The sequence below is a fragment of the Epinephelus moara genome, chromosome 3, assembly GCF_006386435.1.
Source record: "Epinephelus moara isolate mb chromosome 3, YSFRI_EMoa_1.0, whole genome shotgun sequence".
NCBI lineage: Eukaryota > Metazoa > Chordata > Actinopteri > Perciformes > Serranidae > Epinephelus > Epinephelus moara.
Window position 1 is genome coordinate 14,428,725 of NC_065508.1, and position 19,251 is coordinate 14,447,975.

At 41.1% G+C, this 19,251-nt stretch overlaps 1 protein-coding gene across 10 annotated transcripts; it reads right to left on the reverse strand.

Moving 5' to 3' along the window:
* Positions 1 to 1,715: 1,715 nt before the first annotated feature.
* arfip2b (ADP-ribosylation factor interacting protein 2b) lies at positions 1,716 to 18,719 on the reverse strand. 10 transcript variants are annotated; one of them, XM_050040071.1, is made up of 12 exons: positions 18,398 to 18,719; positions 18,014 to 18,106; positions 15,776 to 15,886; positions 12,183 to 12,239; positions 11,112 to 11,147; positions 10,452 to 10,560; positions 9,175 to 9,231; positions 7,461 to 7,576; positions 7,057 to 7,278; positions 6,746 to 6,903; positions 4,198 to 4,372; positions 1,716 to 4,075 (listed from the first exon to the last, which is right to left on the reverse strand). In XM_050040071.1, the coding sequence occupies exons 3-12, from the start codon at positions 15,872 to 15,874 to the stop codon at positions 3,920 to 3,922; spliced, it is 1,185 nt and encodes a 394-aa protein (XP_049896028.1). In that variant the 5' UTR covers positions 15,875 to 15,886; positions 18,014 to 18,106; positions 18,398 to 18,719; the 3' UTR covers positions 1,716 to 3,919. The 10 variants fall into 10 exon arrangements, with proteins under 10 accessions (XP_049896028.1, XP_049896023.1, XP_049896052.1 ...); XM_050040066.1 differs by lacking the exon at positions 18,014 to 18,106; XM_050040095.1 differs by lacking the exons at positions 11,112 to 11,147; positions 18,014 to 18,106 and having other exon boundaries at positions 12,207 to 12,239.
* Positions 18,720 to 19,251: the final 532 nt, after the last annotated feature.

Genomic DNA, 19,251 nt, shown 5'->3' on the forward strand with positions numbered 1-19,251 from the left:
AAAAATGCAAGTGGTGCACTTTGTGTGTGGAAAAAATGACTGCTGGTCCTGAGGTGTCAGAGGAGAGCTGATTTGCAATGTATCACTATTGGAGATGGAGCTTTTTCCCCCGGTTGTATCAATAATCAAACAGGAGGATTTAATGACAGATGACTAATCAAGATGACTTCTTAAAGGTCCAGTGGCATCTAGTGGTGAGGTTGCAGAACTGACATGTCTCCTGTGTGCCAAGCGTCTGGAGACTTTTTTTTTTTACAGCAGACATGGGAAAAGCATATGTGTATTTAATAGGATGTAATATGGCTGCTAGAGAGACCCTGGTGTTGTACATGCTGACTCACTGGAGAAGCTCACTGGGACACTTCACGGAGCTGAGTCATCGTTAAGATTATCACTTTAACCTGTGTTTTTCCTACTACGACAAGTCAAAATATTGCTGCTGTGAAAAGGTCTATTATGATGGCTTACATGAAAACGTGAATGGCGCCGTCTAGGGCCAGTGTTTGATTTGTAAATGGTAAATGGACTGCACTTGTATAGCGTCTTTATAGTCCTCTGACCACTCTCATTCACCCATTGGCACACACATTCACACTCCGGTGGCCGAGGCTACCGTACAAGTAACAATTCACAGTAACCATTCACATGCTGTCACACACCGATGGAACAGCAAACAGGAGCAATTTGGGGTTCAGTTTCTTACCCGAGGATACATGCAGACTGGAGGAGCCAGGGATCTCTCAGGTCTTCTGATTGGTGGATGACTCACTCTACCTCTGAGCTGTCTGTTCTGGGCTACTTTAGAGACAACATGGCAGATTCTGTGGTAGAGGACCTGCTTCATATGTAGATATAAACAACTCATTCTAATGTTCAGAAAAACAAATATAAACGAATGCAAATATAGTTATGAATATCATACACCATTTCTGCCAATGAATGCCCCTCAATCCTGCACACTGGACCTTTGAATACCTGTGTACAACTGCAATCACTACATTTAAGTTTTATTTGACTGAATCCAGATGGTTGCCTCTGACTGCATCCAACAGAAAGCCCACTGAGCAACAGTGCAACATAAATAAGATGAAAGAGCAAACAGAAAAACACACAGAGCATTTGAAAATGTGTACTTTTAATTTTGTTCCCTCAGGGTGGGGTGGGACATTTCAGGTCTGAGTGAGGAATGAAGGCAGGAGTATCACATCAATCCATGACATGACTTCATTTATCATCTTAAATACCATTATGTGCAATCATTCATACAGTACAATACACCAGCTCAGCCTAGAAAATATTGATTGTACACAAATAAAATATCTCATTTTATAAATCTTGGTTCTCTCTCGGCGACAATCTAAAGACTGCTAGTAAGAGTGACTTTAAATGTTTGTCACGTTTTTTCCTCAGTTTACTGGAGATTTCACAACTACGGAACAAAAACATCCTATTGCCATTAATTTTGGTGTTGGGGTTAGGAATTTCAAAGGGGCAGGTTTGGAAAAGAGGAGTCACATTTTGTTAATATTGCTGTGTGACGGTCTATCAGACCAGGAGCTGACCAATGAAACTGCAATTTTAAAGTGAGGCCGAGGTCTTACTGAGCGACTCTTGCAGCCAGAATAAAATACACTCATTTGACACTGACACATACGAGTTCAGAACACACAAGCCAAACAAACCATAGAATCAATTTTTGATATTTGTTTTTCATTAAAAAAAAAAAAAAAAAATCACTTTCTTTCATAATTGTCCTTCAGAGTGCAGCATAAAAGGAAACCCAACTTTCAGATTCTGCTTCAGCCAGTCTCAAAATTCAAATCAGCAACTGTGAGCATGGCGTTATGCCAGTCCATGCGCGCTGGCGTGCAGAAGGCCAAGAGTAGAGCATCAGTGCGTTCACACATATCTGCACGTATACTTTGGATCGCTGCCTGCCATGCAAATACAGAGGAGACAAGAAGCTGGAGGACGAACCCAGTAACTGATTGAGAGTTCAGTTCAGCATGGTAGAACATTCATCACACCGGATTATCTTCATATGACACTGAGAAACTAAACCACTTTCTATCAGTTAGTTTAGAGACAGTTTTTGGAGGATATCAATTTCCTGTTAGTGTATCATCTGCAAAATACGCTATAGTCAAACTGAGTAATTTGGACAAAGCAGAAGTTTCAGCGTACAAATATGCTCAACACATACAGTGAACATAATAAATACAGTGATGCATAAAAATTCAACATTACATACGTAGTACCATGCCGATATTCCGTGGTATTACCTTCTCTTCATTAATTGTCAACAACTGATGATTGTTTACTACCGTTATGCTAAGACACCGTTTCCGGTAAAGGAGATGAAACGAGTGATGAGTCATTAGTGTTATCCCACTCCCCCAACTACTAATTTACAAGATCTGATGTCGAAATATTAAGATTAGTAATATTAGACAGCTACAATAATCTTCAGTGTGAAGAAAGGTAACCATAGACAAATATATCCTGCTTTACAGAGACTGAAAGATATGACACTAGATGTCAACGACATGTCCATGTTAACTTTCAAAAGACAAATTTAAGACAAAACACATTTCAATGTGAAAACAAACAAAATGTAATGATTTTAAATACAGTCCGTTAAACAGTTAAATAATGGAGTGAATCCATTCAAGTTTGTTGGATCTTAACTGACTGACATACCCATGTTCTTACAGAGTCCAACTGTACTTCAAACCTCAGTCGACAGTGAGACTGAACCGATCAATGCTGCTTCAACAGCCAATGAAAACATAACAAGGCTCCAGTAAACATCTCTCTCAATTCTCTTTGGGTAAATAAAACACAATTAGTAAAGACCCCAACCAGTATAACTTTGGGAAGCTGTGGCAGTGTTCCTTAAACGTCCGTTGCATATAAGAGTTGAACTTTAAGGTTACAACTGTAATCTGTAGCGTACAGACTGAGCACTGCAGCACCTGCAGTCTAAAACACCAGCACAGACTGCCCAAACAGTATACTGTCCTTCACTCTGAAGCATATGACGTACAACTAGAACTAAAATAATTACAAAATAAAAAGACGACAGTAAAATTAAGCCAAAACTAAACAGCAGTGTTTTTTTGATAAGCTACAAACAATCATATAATATTTATTTCAAAAGCGAAACAGTACTTAATTTGAATTGTACATTGATTTGAAATGTCTGGACGTTCCTTTCCAGTGTGCCGTACAAATCCCCTTCCAGTTTGAATTCTTTTACTGAGCTTATCTTTCTTCCTGCAGGCCACGTGTTCATTTAGCACGTTAGCTCATATATAAGGAGGCACACGAGGAGGGTGATAAGGTCTGGAAGAGTTTTGATGTAGTGTCTGGTTACATCTGAGTGTGTTTTAATAGCTGTATTATGTTTCCTTTTGTCATCTGTCTCTGTTACTGAGATGGTGTGGGGTTGAAGTTTAACTCAGAGCACTGGGAGCACTTGAGGAGTACAATAATGGCCATGAACATGACGAACACGAGCTCACACAGCAAAATAGTGTTGAGATAGTAGGGGGTACAGTCAATTAGGAGAGAGGGAAGGGAGAGATGAACAGCTCCTCTGGGACCAAAGCACAAAGAGAAGGTCAGAGTGAAAAAAGGGAAGTTAGGAAGAGGCACTAAACGCCCCCTGACAGTTCATGAAACTGGCCACTTGGTTTCCTGCGGCATTTAGCCCACTCATCAATAATACCCTGCAATTCATCTGTCCAATCCTCCATCATCTGTCCAATCATCCAGCCACACGCTCATCTTATATCTTCATCCACCCAATTATTTGTATGTGTTTCCCTCTGATGTGGTCCTCTGTAAGTTGGGGGTTTCAACAGGTAACAGGTGGAGGTGGTCGATAAGGAGGCTGCAGGAGGTCCAGCAGACCCTCTCACTGCTCCTCTAACCAGGAGGGCTTGTCGGCCCCAGGAGGCCTCAACTTTATGTTGAACTGCTTCAGCGTCTGCTCCAGCTGCTGCTGGTTGCCAGCAAAGTACGCCGAGATGGCATTATGGAAGAGGAGGAGCTGCTTGTGCATCACCTTCACCTGAGAGAGAGAAACAAAGGAGCTTAGGAAATTGGTTTGTGTCTGTATTATCACAAAGACACAATGAGTCAAACCCGGATGACTTTTTTCATTTTGAAGGCTGATGATGATGCACGCCTAACCTTGTTCTCCTCCAGGAACTTGAGTTTAATGATGACGTCTGAACGGAGGCGTTCATACTTGTCCTTCTGGGTTTGGTACTGTTGCTGAGCAGCTTCAATGCGGGCCATAGCTACAGCATCCCTCGGACCCAGACTGAGTTCCTCCAGGTCTGACCGGTAGGCATCATACTCCAGTCTGTTTACAAAAGGAGTAGAGAGAATACAGAGCTTTAAAAGGCCCTAAAACTTTGCTCTTTGCTGTAGGACACTGGATACTACATGGGCACCACAGGCAAAACAGTGTGGCTCATATTTAGGGCTGTACCCGACAGATTTGGCTGTTATACAAATATTCAACGATTCTTTATTTCCCCCCATATAAAGTTTTAAAGCTTGAATGTAATGTAGAAACAAGCTAACTGCGCCAAGTGTGCTACAACTTTTTTTGCTGACACTAGATATCAAACAAAAGCCAGAGACTATATCTGTATTAAGTTGCTGTGAGCTGTAAATTTACCTCTTCAATCACAAGAGAGAAGATAATGCTATCCCAGAGCCTTACAGTGAAAAGACTGTGTGCTGCTGCATCACATCTGTAGCCGTCTGCACCAAAGAATAGTGTGAAAGTGAAAAGCGCTCACTTAGTAGCAATATCTAGGGACCGAAACATCCCCAGAAATACACTGCACAGCACACTCACTAGCAAACTCAGTCGACTATGGGGTCTCCAACTGATGATTTGAATATGCAACTTTCAAGGGGCAGCCCTACTCATATCCCATAATAAATTACTGTATGTGATTTGTTTGTGTGCTGTGTTTCTTTGCAAGGATTTGTGCTAAACTCTTCAAATTATAAAACAATACCAAAGGATGCCATTGTCCAAACATTTGATTGTCACCACATTTAGCGAAACATATTTATTGTTACAGAAAAAAAGCTGAAAATCAAAAACAGGTTCAGGCGCTTTAAGAAAAAGGTGGCTGTATTTAGAGGGTACATTTCAAAGATTCAGACTGAAATGCATGCTCAATGTTTGTCCACTAAAAGTGCTTGTTTTTGCCACTGACAGGCTCACATTGTTAGCCCCCTTTTCCACCAACATTTCCAGGAACTTTTATTTCCAGGAATTCATTTACCTGGGTAAAAGAATTCCTGGTAATCTGTGTGGTTTGTGTTTCCACTGCACCTCAAAGTTCCAGAAAATGTATTCAAATCAGGCTGATGACGTAGATGATTCGGTGTGTGCCCTATATTTAGCTCCGTCAGCTTGTTGGCTGGTAACATGGTAACAATAGCGCTGGTAGAGAGAGTTGGGGCTGTTTGTCTCAGCCAGCAGCTAAGTTTAAAAGTATTTCAACATAAGTGTCAAACTAAGTTAGTCTACATACAGACAGCTGTCATTTGAGCTTATTAGTGACAATTCACTATCAGCTGAACTAGTGTGCTGTCCTTGTGTAAGACATAACGTTAGTGTCGTTGGATGAGAGACAGTGGACGGAGCATATTGAATATCTCTGTCTACATGTTTACATGTTCATGCTTACTCAACACAGTATTGATAAAATATTGGCTTCGTACTCGCTAAGGTTTAATGTCACTTACAGTGACGAGTGTAGCTTAGTGTCGGGTATCGGTACCCACCCTTAATCAAAACACAAATGAAGTGAAGCTTGTAGAAATTAAATAAAGTTTGCAGCCACACTGGCACAGAAGAGCGGAACGCTGCAAGTGTGTGTTCTACCAATCAGCGTTCTTTGGCAAACAGCCCCGCCCCTCAAGAATTCCAGGGAATCTGAAAAGTCCTTCCCCCCTACTAGGTCATTTTTTCAGGGAAAATTTGGGGTTGAGGGAAAGTTTTTTCCCTGGGTAATGTTGGTGGAAAAGCGCAGAGGTTTTTCAAAGTCCCGGGTAAATGATAAAAGTTCCTACGGAGGAAAAGGGGCTAATGTTATACTAACTGTCTGACTGCATTACGGAAAAGATCATTACAGAAATACATCTTTTTGTCAAAGCGTAAGATCATTTTTGTTTAACCAGAAACAGCACCAAAATCACTATCACTAAACCCACCAGACTCAATTTAAATAAACAATAATTTTATCATGATAAAATACATTTAAATAGAATCTGGTGGGTTTGGCAACCACAATTTCAGGGTTGGTTAAACAAAAAGGATCTTACTCTTTAACAAAAAGGTCTGTCTCTGTAGGGATCCTCCCCATAATGTTGTCACACACTTGGAATAATAATCTGAGCCCGTCAGTGGCAAAAACAAGCACTTTTAAAGAACGTACACTGACGGTGCATTTGGTCTGAGTGGTTACATTGCAGCCTTTTTCGTGGCTGCCAGCCGCAACAGTCTCACTCAGTACTGGACCGATTTAAAAAAAATGTTGTTCTCATTAGTCACTCACATACAAAAACAGGAGAAAATGGTGTCCGGATTGAAAAATACAGAAGTTACCCTTTGAGTTTTGTCTGTATCCATTTGCTTATCCTCCTTTAAAAGGGGTTTGCATCCACTCTTTTAGACACAAAGAATAATAAATGTACTGCATGTCCTTACCTGGCATTTTCGTACATCTTGATCGTCATCAGGGTGTCCTCCATGGTCTTGTTAACAAGTGTGTTGATGCTGGACACAAAGAAGTTAATGGCACCAAGTAGAGTCTCTCCGTTCTTACAAAGCAACTTCTGGGTCTCTGCATTGTAGCCAAACTCGTCCTGTAAAAGCAAACAAGGCTTTAAGGTACACATTAGAATATGAATGGTATTAATGGTCTTCAGTGTTGTCTACATAAACATGTTACATAACTTTCAAGCTGTAGATCAATATCTAAGAACTAAAGCATAAAAGCTCCATGAACAAGGTCTCACCCGCAGCTCTGGAGATTTCTGACTGAGGTCAGCAAAGGTGTCACCCAGCGCATGCTGTGTCTGCACCATGTTGTAGAAGTGGTTGGTCAGCGCTCTGGCCAATCGCAGCACGTTCTCATATTTCCTTTTAGTGTCTCTCAGCACCTCAATCTGGGCCTCCAGCTCCAGGTCCACAGTCCTGGAACCCCGACCAAATCGCTCTGAGATCATTTGCTTTGTACACTGAAACAACGAAGAAAGACACACAAACATTAGTAAGCTATTCCCTTCTGCGGTCGTATCATACCGCATAAGGACATGGTGGGAGGGCTTCCTGCTTACAGAGGATCCTCAGGCACACACAAAACTAAAAATCACCATGAAGCTCTTCATCATGAAGCTCAACACCACAGAACCGCAGATACCTTGTAAGTGTTGAGACCCCACTTCTTCATTGTTTCTAGTTTTTCCACAGCCACGCCGCGGGTCGCTTCCTCTGCCGACATTGATGAGCTGCTGCTGCTGTGGTGCATGTTGGAACCTGAGAGATAACCAAATGAGGAGACACAGGAACAGGGTAAATGAGAAACATGAGCTAACAAAGACTTTCAGATAGACGACAAGATGAAGCCCAGCAAGGAAGAGACCACATAGAGAATCCTAAACCACTTAAAGTACATTAAAACTATGCTGCATTCAAAATTGAGAATAGTTTCTGAAATCTGTCTGCTATCTTCCAACCTATGTCCATCACCAGTGCCCCTTGCACCACAGTAAAACATACACAGGAGTGAGTGAGGATTAATGCGTGAGTAGATAGCAGGAAAATGCAGAAAATGATTGGATTAAGGAAAACAACATAAATATCGTAGACACCAAATTATTTGTATTGAGCCGTAATGAAAGCTGAAAATACTGCAGACTGACAGTTAATTTAAGGCCACAGCTAAAATGTCAACCTTATTAATCATTGTAAAGTCTGCAGCATTCAACTTCACCTTATTCCTAAGAAAGAATTGTTTGGGGGACGTTACTTTGCCTGGCCTTGTACGCAGGTCTGTGACGGTGGGTGGGTGGACGGCTACGGATGGAAGAATGGTTCAGGGTGGGTTTAAATAAGGGTAGGAGTGGGAATGGAATTTGTTTTTTTTCCCAAATTGTGGGTATGTTTTTTTCAGGATCAGGTTTTAGAATGACAGTTGTATATTTAGGGCTTAAATGTGAAGTAATTACTTTAGTTGAATAAGCGTGCCAAAAATGGAAAGATAACGTAGGAGTAAGATTGTGGGGAGGAGCTGGGAGATGCAGGAAAGACAAGAAAGTAAGACAACAAAAGGGAAAAGAGGAGGATGAGGAACATGTAGGAGGGAATGGTGAAAAGGAGGCGGAGGACAAAGATAGACAAGTACAAAGATGAAGAGACAACATTTTGTGCATAACAATGCCGACAAATGAGTGATGACGAAGTCGGGGGCAGTTTGAATTGCAGCAGTACTAAAGAGTGTGATACTAATCAAACTGGAGCAGCCTTTCTTTAAATAACAATAAATGGAACAGATTAACATGTGAGAGACAAGGTTTACTAAGGTTCTTCCAATAACACCTTGCTTTTCCATTAGTAATCAGGGTGTTAATACAAATATACACAGTGATAGACATGAGGATTGTTTCTGTTTTGCTACAGAGAAGTTCAGAGATCAGTTTAGTGAGTTATTCTGGGAGAAACAGGAAAGTAAAGACCCTTTAATAAATGAGCTGTGACAGAAAAAAGCCACGATATGTCCAAAAGAAAGAGAAGCAGGCAGAGAAAGTAAACTGTCCTTCTCTCCACTGGAAAAAACGATCATTTGATGAAGATTAAAGGGACAGAGCAGATGGTTCCCAGCAATCAAAAAAAGACACACTCAGTATAAAAAGCATCTTTCCAAAATGAGATAGCCATCATATGAGAATCACCCATTAATTATCACATTATGTTTCATGCAGTTAACAGAAACAAAGTTCTTGTTAACCAATTATTATAATAGTATTTACAGACTGGATGTTCCAGATCCTACAACACATCCCAATTATGAGTCTATCACATTTTGGAAATAAGCTCTCTGTCATTAATAATAATAATAAGTTCTAAGGAGCCACCTAATCCTGTAACTGGGATCCTTTTGTTAAACTCTGCATTGTACCGCACAGCAGGGCCTGAGAGAGAGAGTGGGACAAAGATGCAGAAATATTAGCATCAAATCAAAGTTATAAAGAGAGTGTTGTTTCCCTTTGACTCTGTATATACAGCTACAGCTACTGTACACGGTTGAAGTCAATGCCTTGAACTGAAAAATTACCTCAGTTCATTGGTGGAACTTCAGTATCACACAAGTGAAGGAACCCCAAGACACAGGGTTTTGGATCTATTTATTACTCAGTATGAAGCTATTTTTCTAAGTTTCTTATGAACTAAGAAACACTACATCAATTAATGGGAGTACTGGTGTTTGATGTAGGATACCCATGGAAATCTTGGTATGATATGGCTTTAAACTATTACTTGACATTTAGAAACGCCTACATTTTTGGTAATGAGGTCACCTTTTGGAATGCAGCTGCGCGCACCATATGTCATGTGATGGGAAACAACCAATCACAGCTGACAGATATCTTTTCCTTCTTCCATAAATATCAGTCTGTGGTAAATGTGGAAAAGTCATCTTGGTGCAGGGCTGCCAGAGCTTTTCATCTGTGCCATGGACGATATTCCCACAGTGCCTGGAAGAAGATCAGCTCTGCACTCAGGATCTCAGGTAAATAGGCTATGATACAGTGCCTGTTAGGGTTGCTTGGCAACTTCAGACGCAACCTGCTGCCGCACTCTTGAAAGCTGGCTCGAAAAAGGCCCAGTGCCCGACCTTGCGTTTTCTAGGCGGTTAAAGATGTGGCATATGTACAGCCCTTAAGAGCTGTTTTGAAAAACTGGGATGGTATTTCCATTAAGTCTGGTGATTACAGCTTTAGTTATACCTGAAGTCTGGGACTAATTCCAGTAAATACATTACTGTTAGACTGATGCCCACATGCGGTTTTTGAAATCTTTATAGTTCATCATTCACTGTGCCACCCTGCCTCTTCCTGTATGTGTAATACAGACCGCGAAGGCACATTTTCAGATACAGTGGAGGCTGGGGAAACCACGGATGAATCAGTGCAAAGTGACCGCCAATTAATTGTAGCATGATCTCATGGGAAGGATGATAGAAGGGAGGCCCAGGAATCAAACACTTCATTGTTATGAAACCCACTGAATAACTCCAGAGTCAGAGGCACAGCACAGAGTCAACATAATAAGTCAACACCGGGCAGCGAGAGCATAGCTGAGAAGAGACTGAAAAGATGTCAGAGAGACAAAGAGGGAAGTAAGACTATACCTTTCATGGAGCTGGTGGGGATGATACCCTCTGCTGTTCCTCCATAACCCCCAGATACAATGCTAGTCTCATTGAGATTGGGACCCGATACCATCACCTGCTGTAGGTCCTGCAACGTTTAAGTGGGGAAATTAAAAAAAAAAAGAACAAGAAAAAAAGGGAAGAGGGTTTTGGGGGTTGGGGGTGCGTAAACAGGAGATTATGACTAGAGTGTTAAATTCAGACAGCATAGACAATGTAGGTTAAAGGCTTATTCACTAGAGGGGGACAAACACTACTATGTTAGGAAGGTTAGTCAGTACAACACAATCTTCAGGCAGTCTAACTATACTACCACTTATCTGGAAGCCAACAGGGAAAACTATGAAGTGTGTGAGAGACAGAAAACACACCACCAAAGTGCCCAGTCAACAATCAACATAATCAATGACCTGAACTGAATTTCCCTCCATGAGGGGAGCAAGCGAGAGGACTACAATACCACAGCTGTAATGGAGCTAAAGTCTGACCCAGGCAGCGACTTCGATGATCTATGCAGCAGGAAATGCTCAAGCAAACTATTCTCTCCTTCCTAAGTAATCACAGGTTTCAGTGAAGCTCTGGATCATGAAGGAGACTGTGTTACAATCCATCTTGTGTGTTTTGCTTAATTTAACTTACTGTTTTCTTTTGTTTGCCTTCCTGCTCAAGTATCAGCTAGCAAAGAAAAAAACACATTTGTGAGGAATTTATGGAAAGAGAAAAATCTTGCATGAACAGATTTCTCTCTTTGGCAAACCATATGTCAGCCTTGGCATTAAATAGGTTTAAAGCAAGCCTCTTATTTCATTTGCAACAAACACTGCACTGTACTATCGGCAAAGGCCCATATCGTCCATCGGAAAATGGAAACAACAGCGTAATATATAGGACATTTCCTGAAACCTTGGGTTTCGACTCTATAGTAAGATTGTGATAAGGAACTTCTAAGGTCTGGGAGGGAGGGGGCCATTTCCTTTTTGTAAGCAAACACAAAGATTCTGTTTGATACTACTGTACTAAAAGGAAGTTAAAATACAACTGCTGTGATTTTTGCAGCTGAAGGTCAAACGGGAAATCATCAACATGATGCAAATTATCAAAATGTATCCTGGCTCTGCTTTTCGCCTTATCGGTTTGCCGTCACGGTCAGCTCTCAGTTGACTTTCTTGCCAGAGTGCAACTACATTTCTCACTATGGCTGAAACAACAGGACAGGCGCAGCCAATTCACATCAACATCACAGCAGTAGTATGACATGATTATTAGTACAATGCCATGTTTGTTTGTCAACCAACACCCACTAAAATTAAGGAATCACACTCACACATTACCCAAGTGCACACAGAATCTAGGCTACATGAGCTCGACACACACTAGATGTTTTTGACTAATCAAATTAAAACAGATTGTAATGTTAAGATCTAAAGGTTAGCTGTCAGCTATTTTGTTAATACTACTCCATTTGAGGGATGTCTCTCAGTGCATGTTAAGTCTGAGAGACTCCTTCCATCTAGAGTTAGTGGGAGCCGAGTTAACAGGCAGAACAATTCAAGCTGCACAGTGGTTTGCCATAAAAATGAAATATCTGACATTTTGTGAAATAGACCAACGTAGTGATGCGAGGCAATTTAATGCCGCATAAAGTCAGACCACTGTGCAGTACTACACACCAAGATAAAACACACACAAATGCACAAATGGCCTGCTCACCCTGGTGCCTCTGGAGCTCCCTACCTTCTCATCTAAGCTCCACTGCAGTTTTGCAGCCTGCACAGAGATGGAGGAGGGGGGAAATCGACAAACACGACAACAACAACAAAAACAAACAAATAGAAAAAGAAAGGAGACAAAAAGAAAAAATCCATGACTGAAATCATGAAAGAATGGTGTAAAAGAAATCCCAGAAAAATCATTATCATGTCCACAGACAGCAGGGGTGTGGGATGGAGAGCAGTGATGACTGATATCACAGCAGCTCAGGTCAGGACTCATCATTTAGCTAGTTTGTGTTTAAGTTTCGAGCGGATCGTCTAGTCCACTGGGTGAACAAACTTTCCTTGGTACATTTTTTGCAGCTTTGCCATGATATTATTCCATCACTGTCTGGACAACAAAATACTGATTTTAATTCAACACTGCAAAAACAAAGATATTCATTTACAAGACATTTACAGACATTAAACGTGACATTTACATCAAGAGGGAAAAAATCAAAGAGGGACGCACAAAAACATCCACACAAACACCAAATTTCAGTTCCAAAACTTCTGGTAGCACACTTTGATTACCATGAAAGGCAATTCTCTGGGTTGTGTCAGGCGTGAAATGTAACCTTTTAGCTATATGGCCCTATCATAGCAACCATGGAATTTCTGTAGCCTACACTTAAAGCTTTGAACTACACCTCTTGCAAAGATGGACAATTTAACCCCAAAGACACCGAACCAACAACCAGGAACATGTTAAAAAGGACAGATCCTTTTTAACTACATTTTCTTTTTCATTCAGTCTGTGTATCCCTTCTTTAGAGATCTGCCTCATGTTGTGGCATCTGTTCAATGTGGGAGAAAGCTGACGTAGACACAGATCCCTCCCTGGACCCTTTGTTGACACAGTGCCTGTTCCTTGAGCACCATTAAGTCACCATACAAAAACTGGTTGTCATGTCTTACTAGTAACGTTTGGTAGACTAATGAAAATGTCTTGCCTGGTCATGAACAGATGTTGTGCCACAAACAGTATGCAACAACATGATGAGGCTCTGCTTTGAAATGCCACAAACTGCTGTTTTCCAAAATAACTGAGTGGCTTTGCAATTCTAACAATACAACCGGGATATCTCCAATTTCACAGCACCCGCATTCACCTATGAGAAATTGTGTATAACAGCACAAGCATCTTAACATGCTGTTGATTATCTGAGAAGACACCCGTGAGCAACTGTGATACATCTGATGCTTTTGCCAGGATGCTGCTGGCAGTCAGTCCTATCTCTGTCACTGTCAAGCTGCCAGTCACCGCTCCTGTTCTGACAAAAGCGCAGTGCTACGACATCTGAAACCAGACTTCTGCGCTTCTTTAACCTGCCAATCTTCGCCTCTATGTGCATGAGCAATACAGACTGCTGCCACTTTAAACTGAAAGCTGCACAGCAGATATCAATCTGATTTCAGAGGGCTTTCACCCAAGGACAAAGCACAGCCAGTTTCAGATTAATTGCAGAGTTGCTATGACAACTGGTTAATATCCAGCACTAAACAGGGCAGCGAAACTCTTCTAATACATGAACGCAGTAAACTGGGGAAGCCACACCAAATGGATGAACACTTGCTTCACTGTGTAAGCTTTGTGAATAGGCAGGGTTTTCTTTTACTGCTTCAGTGCAGTCACACATAGTTTGGTGAGCAAACAACAGGATCCTCCAGGATCTTCAGTCTGTTTGTCCAACTAGGTGTGCCTTGAGACGCAGGAAACGAACAACCTGTTTCACCTAACTTACTCACAACTCCCCTGTTAGTTCAGTCTAACTGACTCTGACCCTCCTGAAACAGACAGAAACAAAATGTTGGTGCTCTGCCCATGCGCCAGAGTTTTTTGCTTTCGGATGAGGCTCCAAGTGCTTCTCCATTCTATTAATCAATAGTCCCCACCTGGAGAGCAACAAGTACATCTATGAGTTTAGCATTTCAGTTCAACATCTAGTTAAGGTTGACCAAACACAGAGAAGATGTGTTTGCTACCCTGAACATGAGGCCACATGAGCCGTTAATGGGAAGAACTAGTTCCCAAGGAGACAGCTGGACTCCAACATTTGATTTCCCAGTAGGCTTTCCTTCCACAGTTGTAGCTAAGCAAGCTAAGCAAGCTAAGCAAGCTACGCAACACAAGGACTTCCAGCTGTGTATGACAGGCAACACGAACTACTTAAACCCAGGTAGAGAACAATATTTAAGTTCACAGCAAGAGACTGTAATACAGCTTCTGAATGATCACTCTGCCTTCATGTGCCTGTGTTCACATGCTGAGAGCAAAGTGAGAGAATTATAATAAGTGACTGGTCACATTCGTGACCACCAGTGTTCAAGACTGACAACTGTATTTACTAACAGGATTAGTCTTAAATGTACTGTACATATTACCGCAGGGTAGTACTGTGGTTGCGTGAATGGTATGAAAAGAGCCAGCTCACTTAGCTGATCTTGTGATAACAGAGAACAATACCCCAAACCACAATGTCAACTTCAAACAACTGAAAGCATGCATTTATCCATTACACTGTGATAAACCAACAGTAATACTGCGTAATGACATGAGATTTAAGGATGTCAGCTTCATTTACTTCATGTGCTGCTATAACCTTCAGTAATAGTGCTGTGTCATTGAAGAGATCATATTCATAATCATTATTATTAGAATTTCTATAGCAGAAAAACTAAGGAATAATGGAAGAAATATGTGGGTGCCTGATGAAAGAAATGAGAGTCACTGCGATCTTATAATTAAGTACAACCTGATAAAAGAAATGCACTGCCTGCACTTAACCTGACACCTAAATGAAAATACACAAATGCATTTAACACATATATATTTAACAGCCCAACAAAACTAACTATAAACTCATGTATCACCCATTCTGGAGAGCTGGGACAAATCACGCCCCACCAAAAAAACCTTTAAAATTATAACTTATAGATCGTTTTTGGGATGAAACATAACTTAATAATCATTTTTAAATGCAGTGTTATAATCATTTTTGTTGAGCGATATATATTTTTGTGACAATGTTGGCCCTTTAAAAATGTATCCCCAATTTTTCTCAATTTTGTCAGATTTTTACAAAACAAAATTTGATCAGGGCATAGAAAGGTGTTAGCTTTATTCTAAGGACTCCTGTCTCACTTCCTAGTCTTTATTCTAAGGACTCCTGTCTCACTTCCTAGTCTGTCAGCTCCATCAGATCTTACCTCTGACATCCATTATGTATGCTATTTAAGAAAAAATTTAATCACTGGGAGGTTGGCCCATTGCAAGGCTGCTTCTCTTTTACAAAGTAAATAAATAAAATATAGCAAGTAAGCGAATAAGACAATAACCAACTTTGTATTCTCTGTGCTCTCTTCTGTTTGCTGCAGTTTGGTTTTGAATATGCAAAGTAGCTTGAGATAGCAAGTGGGTAAACACCAGCAGTTTGTATGTTTGTTTCCTCCTACAATAGCTTCAAACAGGTAAATAACAACTACACAGCATGGTCCCAAAATGTTACACCCAGTAAACTATCAACTGATACAGTAGCTGTGACCCACCTGTTCAAGGCTGTCATCTTCTGGTAGTGTCCCTGTGTCACCATTACTGTTGATAGGAATCTCCATTGTGGCAGCTTTACTCATTATGCTGTCTGTCATAATGCACTGTGTCTGTGTGAAAAGAGAAGACAGAGAAAGTGTGGATACAACAAACTGATGCATGTAAATAAAGTGGATAAAGGCAGGGATGGAAAAACAGCGAGGCCTAAATGCTGCTTTGATGAGGAGAGACAAGAGAGCGTAGTCAAAACAGCCAAATCATTAGGCAGAAGGGAATATAATTGCCACAAATAAGCGAGGAGGTGGTTTTCAAAGAGCAAGGCTACCGGGCGACATAAAAACAACACACCTATGAAAGCCCCATGCTCAGGCACCGCCAGTTCAATGAGCTGTCTTGTTGAAGTGGCCACTCTACCCTACAGCTCATTACAGGGCCGTATGTTAGCAGCACCCTAAAATCCTAGACTAGAGGGAAGACTGCAAAATGTTTATATTAAAACTGTCTAGTCATTCTAACAGGTCAATCTGATTTGAGCTGCTACACATACTCACACATTCAAGATGTGCAATCACATATGCATAATAATATTTGCAAATAAAGTGCCGGACAAGCCGTAATACAGCTCCTATTTTTGGCTTGGACGAGAATAATGAATTCACAGCTTGATGAATTCATTCCCACAAACACTGATGAGGTTTGTGTGTCCTGCATGTGTGTGTGAGACAAGACCACAGATGACGGTGCAAGGCTAAGGCCAATTTAAAGGCTTACAGATGTGGAAGGTCTTAATATGGTTTCCACATTGCAGAGCAGGGCATCACTTAAAAAGGTAAACGTCACACCTGTGTTAACTAGCATGTACAGTAGCTCTATGCAATGAGGGATGTACAGAGGCCATGGAAACAGTTGGTGATTCATTGTGCACTTGTGGGTGTTTTCATGGCTTTTTGTTCTTTGAGCCAATAGTGAAGGCCTCAAAACTGTAACTAATACATGTTGATTTTTATCTAAGCAAATAAATTCAAATGGAGGTTATACAGCTGTATGAGTGAGGCTAAAATGTGATATGTTTGCACAGTTATATATGTGAATAAATCAACAACTGGTAACTGGTTAGGAAATTTTGTTTCCTGATCTGCTCTAGACCATGTGCCTATAAATCATCACACGTTCAAAGACAGGATTTGGCCTAAGACATAGGAAAGCAGTATTGAAGGCCAGTTTACTACACTGCTTGTGGGGAACAAAACAAAGAGATGAGAAGCCTGGCAGATAAGAGAAATAAAAGCATCCATGACAGATTAGTGCTCATTGGAGAGACTGATAAACTATTTGATGGAAATCTCACATGTCTGTAAATGACTTTATAATGCCACTAAAAAGCAATGAATAATGAGTGTATAGTGAATGTGTAGGCTGTTATGTACACAAACGCACTAAAATGTTGAATTAGTTAAACGAAAAAAAAAAGCTTGGTGTCCCTTGTGAGATCTGCTAACGTGGCTGACTGTAACTACATGGCAGGTTTATAGCGGTTAGATCACTCGCTGGCACCAATATCGCACATGTTGTTTGAAGGGAGGCAGTTCAGTGCTTGTTTACATTTGCTCTGACCTCGCCTACTAAGTGGGCTTTTGTAGGCCATGCCCGCTCCATTTCCTGAGGAATGACACATCTGTTGACTTTAAACATTAGAGGCTTCTCTTGCCCAACACAAGGGCAAGAGACGTCTCACTGCACCTGTGTCAGAACTTTGGGATGAAAAAAAAAACTGGCTTCACATCCTCTCCATGTTAATAGTTTCCATTTGGACAGGCGGACTTCATCTGTAGTGCCATGCCATGAGACAGTAACTCAGTAAAGCTTTCTTTTTAAATCAGAGACTAAAGGTCTTCATACTGAGCAACAAAGTGCTGTGTTGCATAACATCTACATCTGAAACAGACCCTGATCTTGCTACAGCACAATAAGTCCCTCAATCTACTATGTGTTGTCTCTCAGTGAAGTCACTTAAACTAGGCTGAATCAATGTGGCAACAGAGTGAGTCGTACATTAACTCAAATGTTATTAAATACAGTCAATTATTGGGAATTAGCAGCTTCCAAAATATGGTGCTACCACAGAGACAATGTTCTTTCTTACTATTATTATCACTAAGGTAATATAACATGCCTCACAGTTTGCTTTTGTATTGAGAAACTGGAAGTTTGACTTGGAAATTGCACAATTCAAATACCCTGGGAGCCAGGACAGGTGCACCAGCACAGGTGTACAGTTGTTCTCTCTCCAGCAGGTAACGCTAGATGCAGGCCTCCCTGGTGGGTTCAATCTGCCCAGCACAGTGGGGGTTATTCAGACAGTAAAAAAATAACAGTCAATTATAGGTATTTATTAAGGATATGCACCACACTGAAGCAGCTTTTCAGGCTGGAAATGATGCTCTCTAGAAAAAGGCCTGCATCTAACGTTAGTTCACACATGCAGCTGTTAGGAGGAGGCTGGTTATAAACAGCCCACTGAGTCCACTGTACCAAGCTGCCTGGTTAACAATGATATAAATGTAAAATCCCCAAACCCAGATAACCATGTGATATCGTCGTTTTCAAGAGGTTTGACTTACGGTGTGCTTGGTCCCGTCGTAAAAACAGAGCTGTTCGGGAAGCTAGCGAGCAAGCTAATAACAGGCTAACGGCAGTGCATCCCAGTTCATGCGCGGCTTAGAGGAGACCGATGTGTCTTTTGTCAGTCCGTGGAAAAAGCCGCCCGTGGGAAACAACGCAGCGCTCTTGTTTGAGGATATTTTAATGACACAGACGGATAGAGCTTTGCTCTAACTGCGTCTATCTTCTGTCTCTTCGTTAATAATCCTCTGTCTTCTTCTTTAATGAAGCCAGGAGCAACGCTTTACGGAACTGACGACACCGTGGAATTCATTTTGCAGACGCGCTCCTGTCCGAAGATCGTCTAGACAAAAGAAGATGGATCACTCGTTACAAACGCCAAAACGGGCACCGTGGAACATAGTGTTTAGGCTGCCACCATCGCCAAGCAGCTTGTAACATTAAATACGTTTTAATATATATTTTAAAATATAATTATAAATAAATGTATATAACATGTATTTACAACAGCTCACTTGCATGTCCATAAAACACTTCAATTGAAAGTGCAGAATTAACTGTTATAATAAATTTCCACTTATCTTTAATGTAATCTATTATATGTATGCCCACTTCATTAGCTCCGAACTGAGGGCAATGTGCTTATATTAAAAATAGTTTAAAGCTAATTTACAAAATAAGCGCATTTCCCCTTCACACTTCAGAATTGCACCCAGAATTTTGAACGGAGTGAGAGCTCTTAGTTTTTCCTCCACGCGGCCACCCATCTTTGGGAGCATCCTGCAGGTGATGTGTGCAGGTTTCAGCAGGCTGCTGATGGTTGTACATTAACTCAGGTAAGTGTGAGTTGCAC

Coding starts and splice junctions, on each gene's coding strand:
- arfip2b (XM_050040066.1), bottom strand. CDS start 15,874: ATGACAGACAGCATAATGAGTAAAGCTGCCACAATGGAGATTCCTATC. Junction 7,577..9,174: donor GATCCCAGTTACAGGATTAG/GTGGCTCCTTAG, acceptor GTTATCTCTCAG/GTTCCAACATGCACCACAGC. Junction 7,279..7,460: donor GGGGTCTCAACACTTACAAG/GTATCTGCGGTT, acceptor TCGTTGTTTCAG/TGTACAAAGCAAATGATCTC.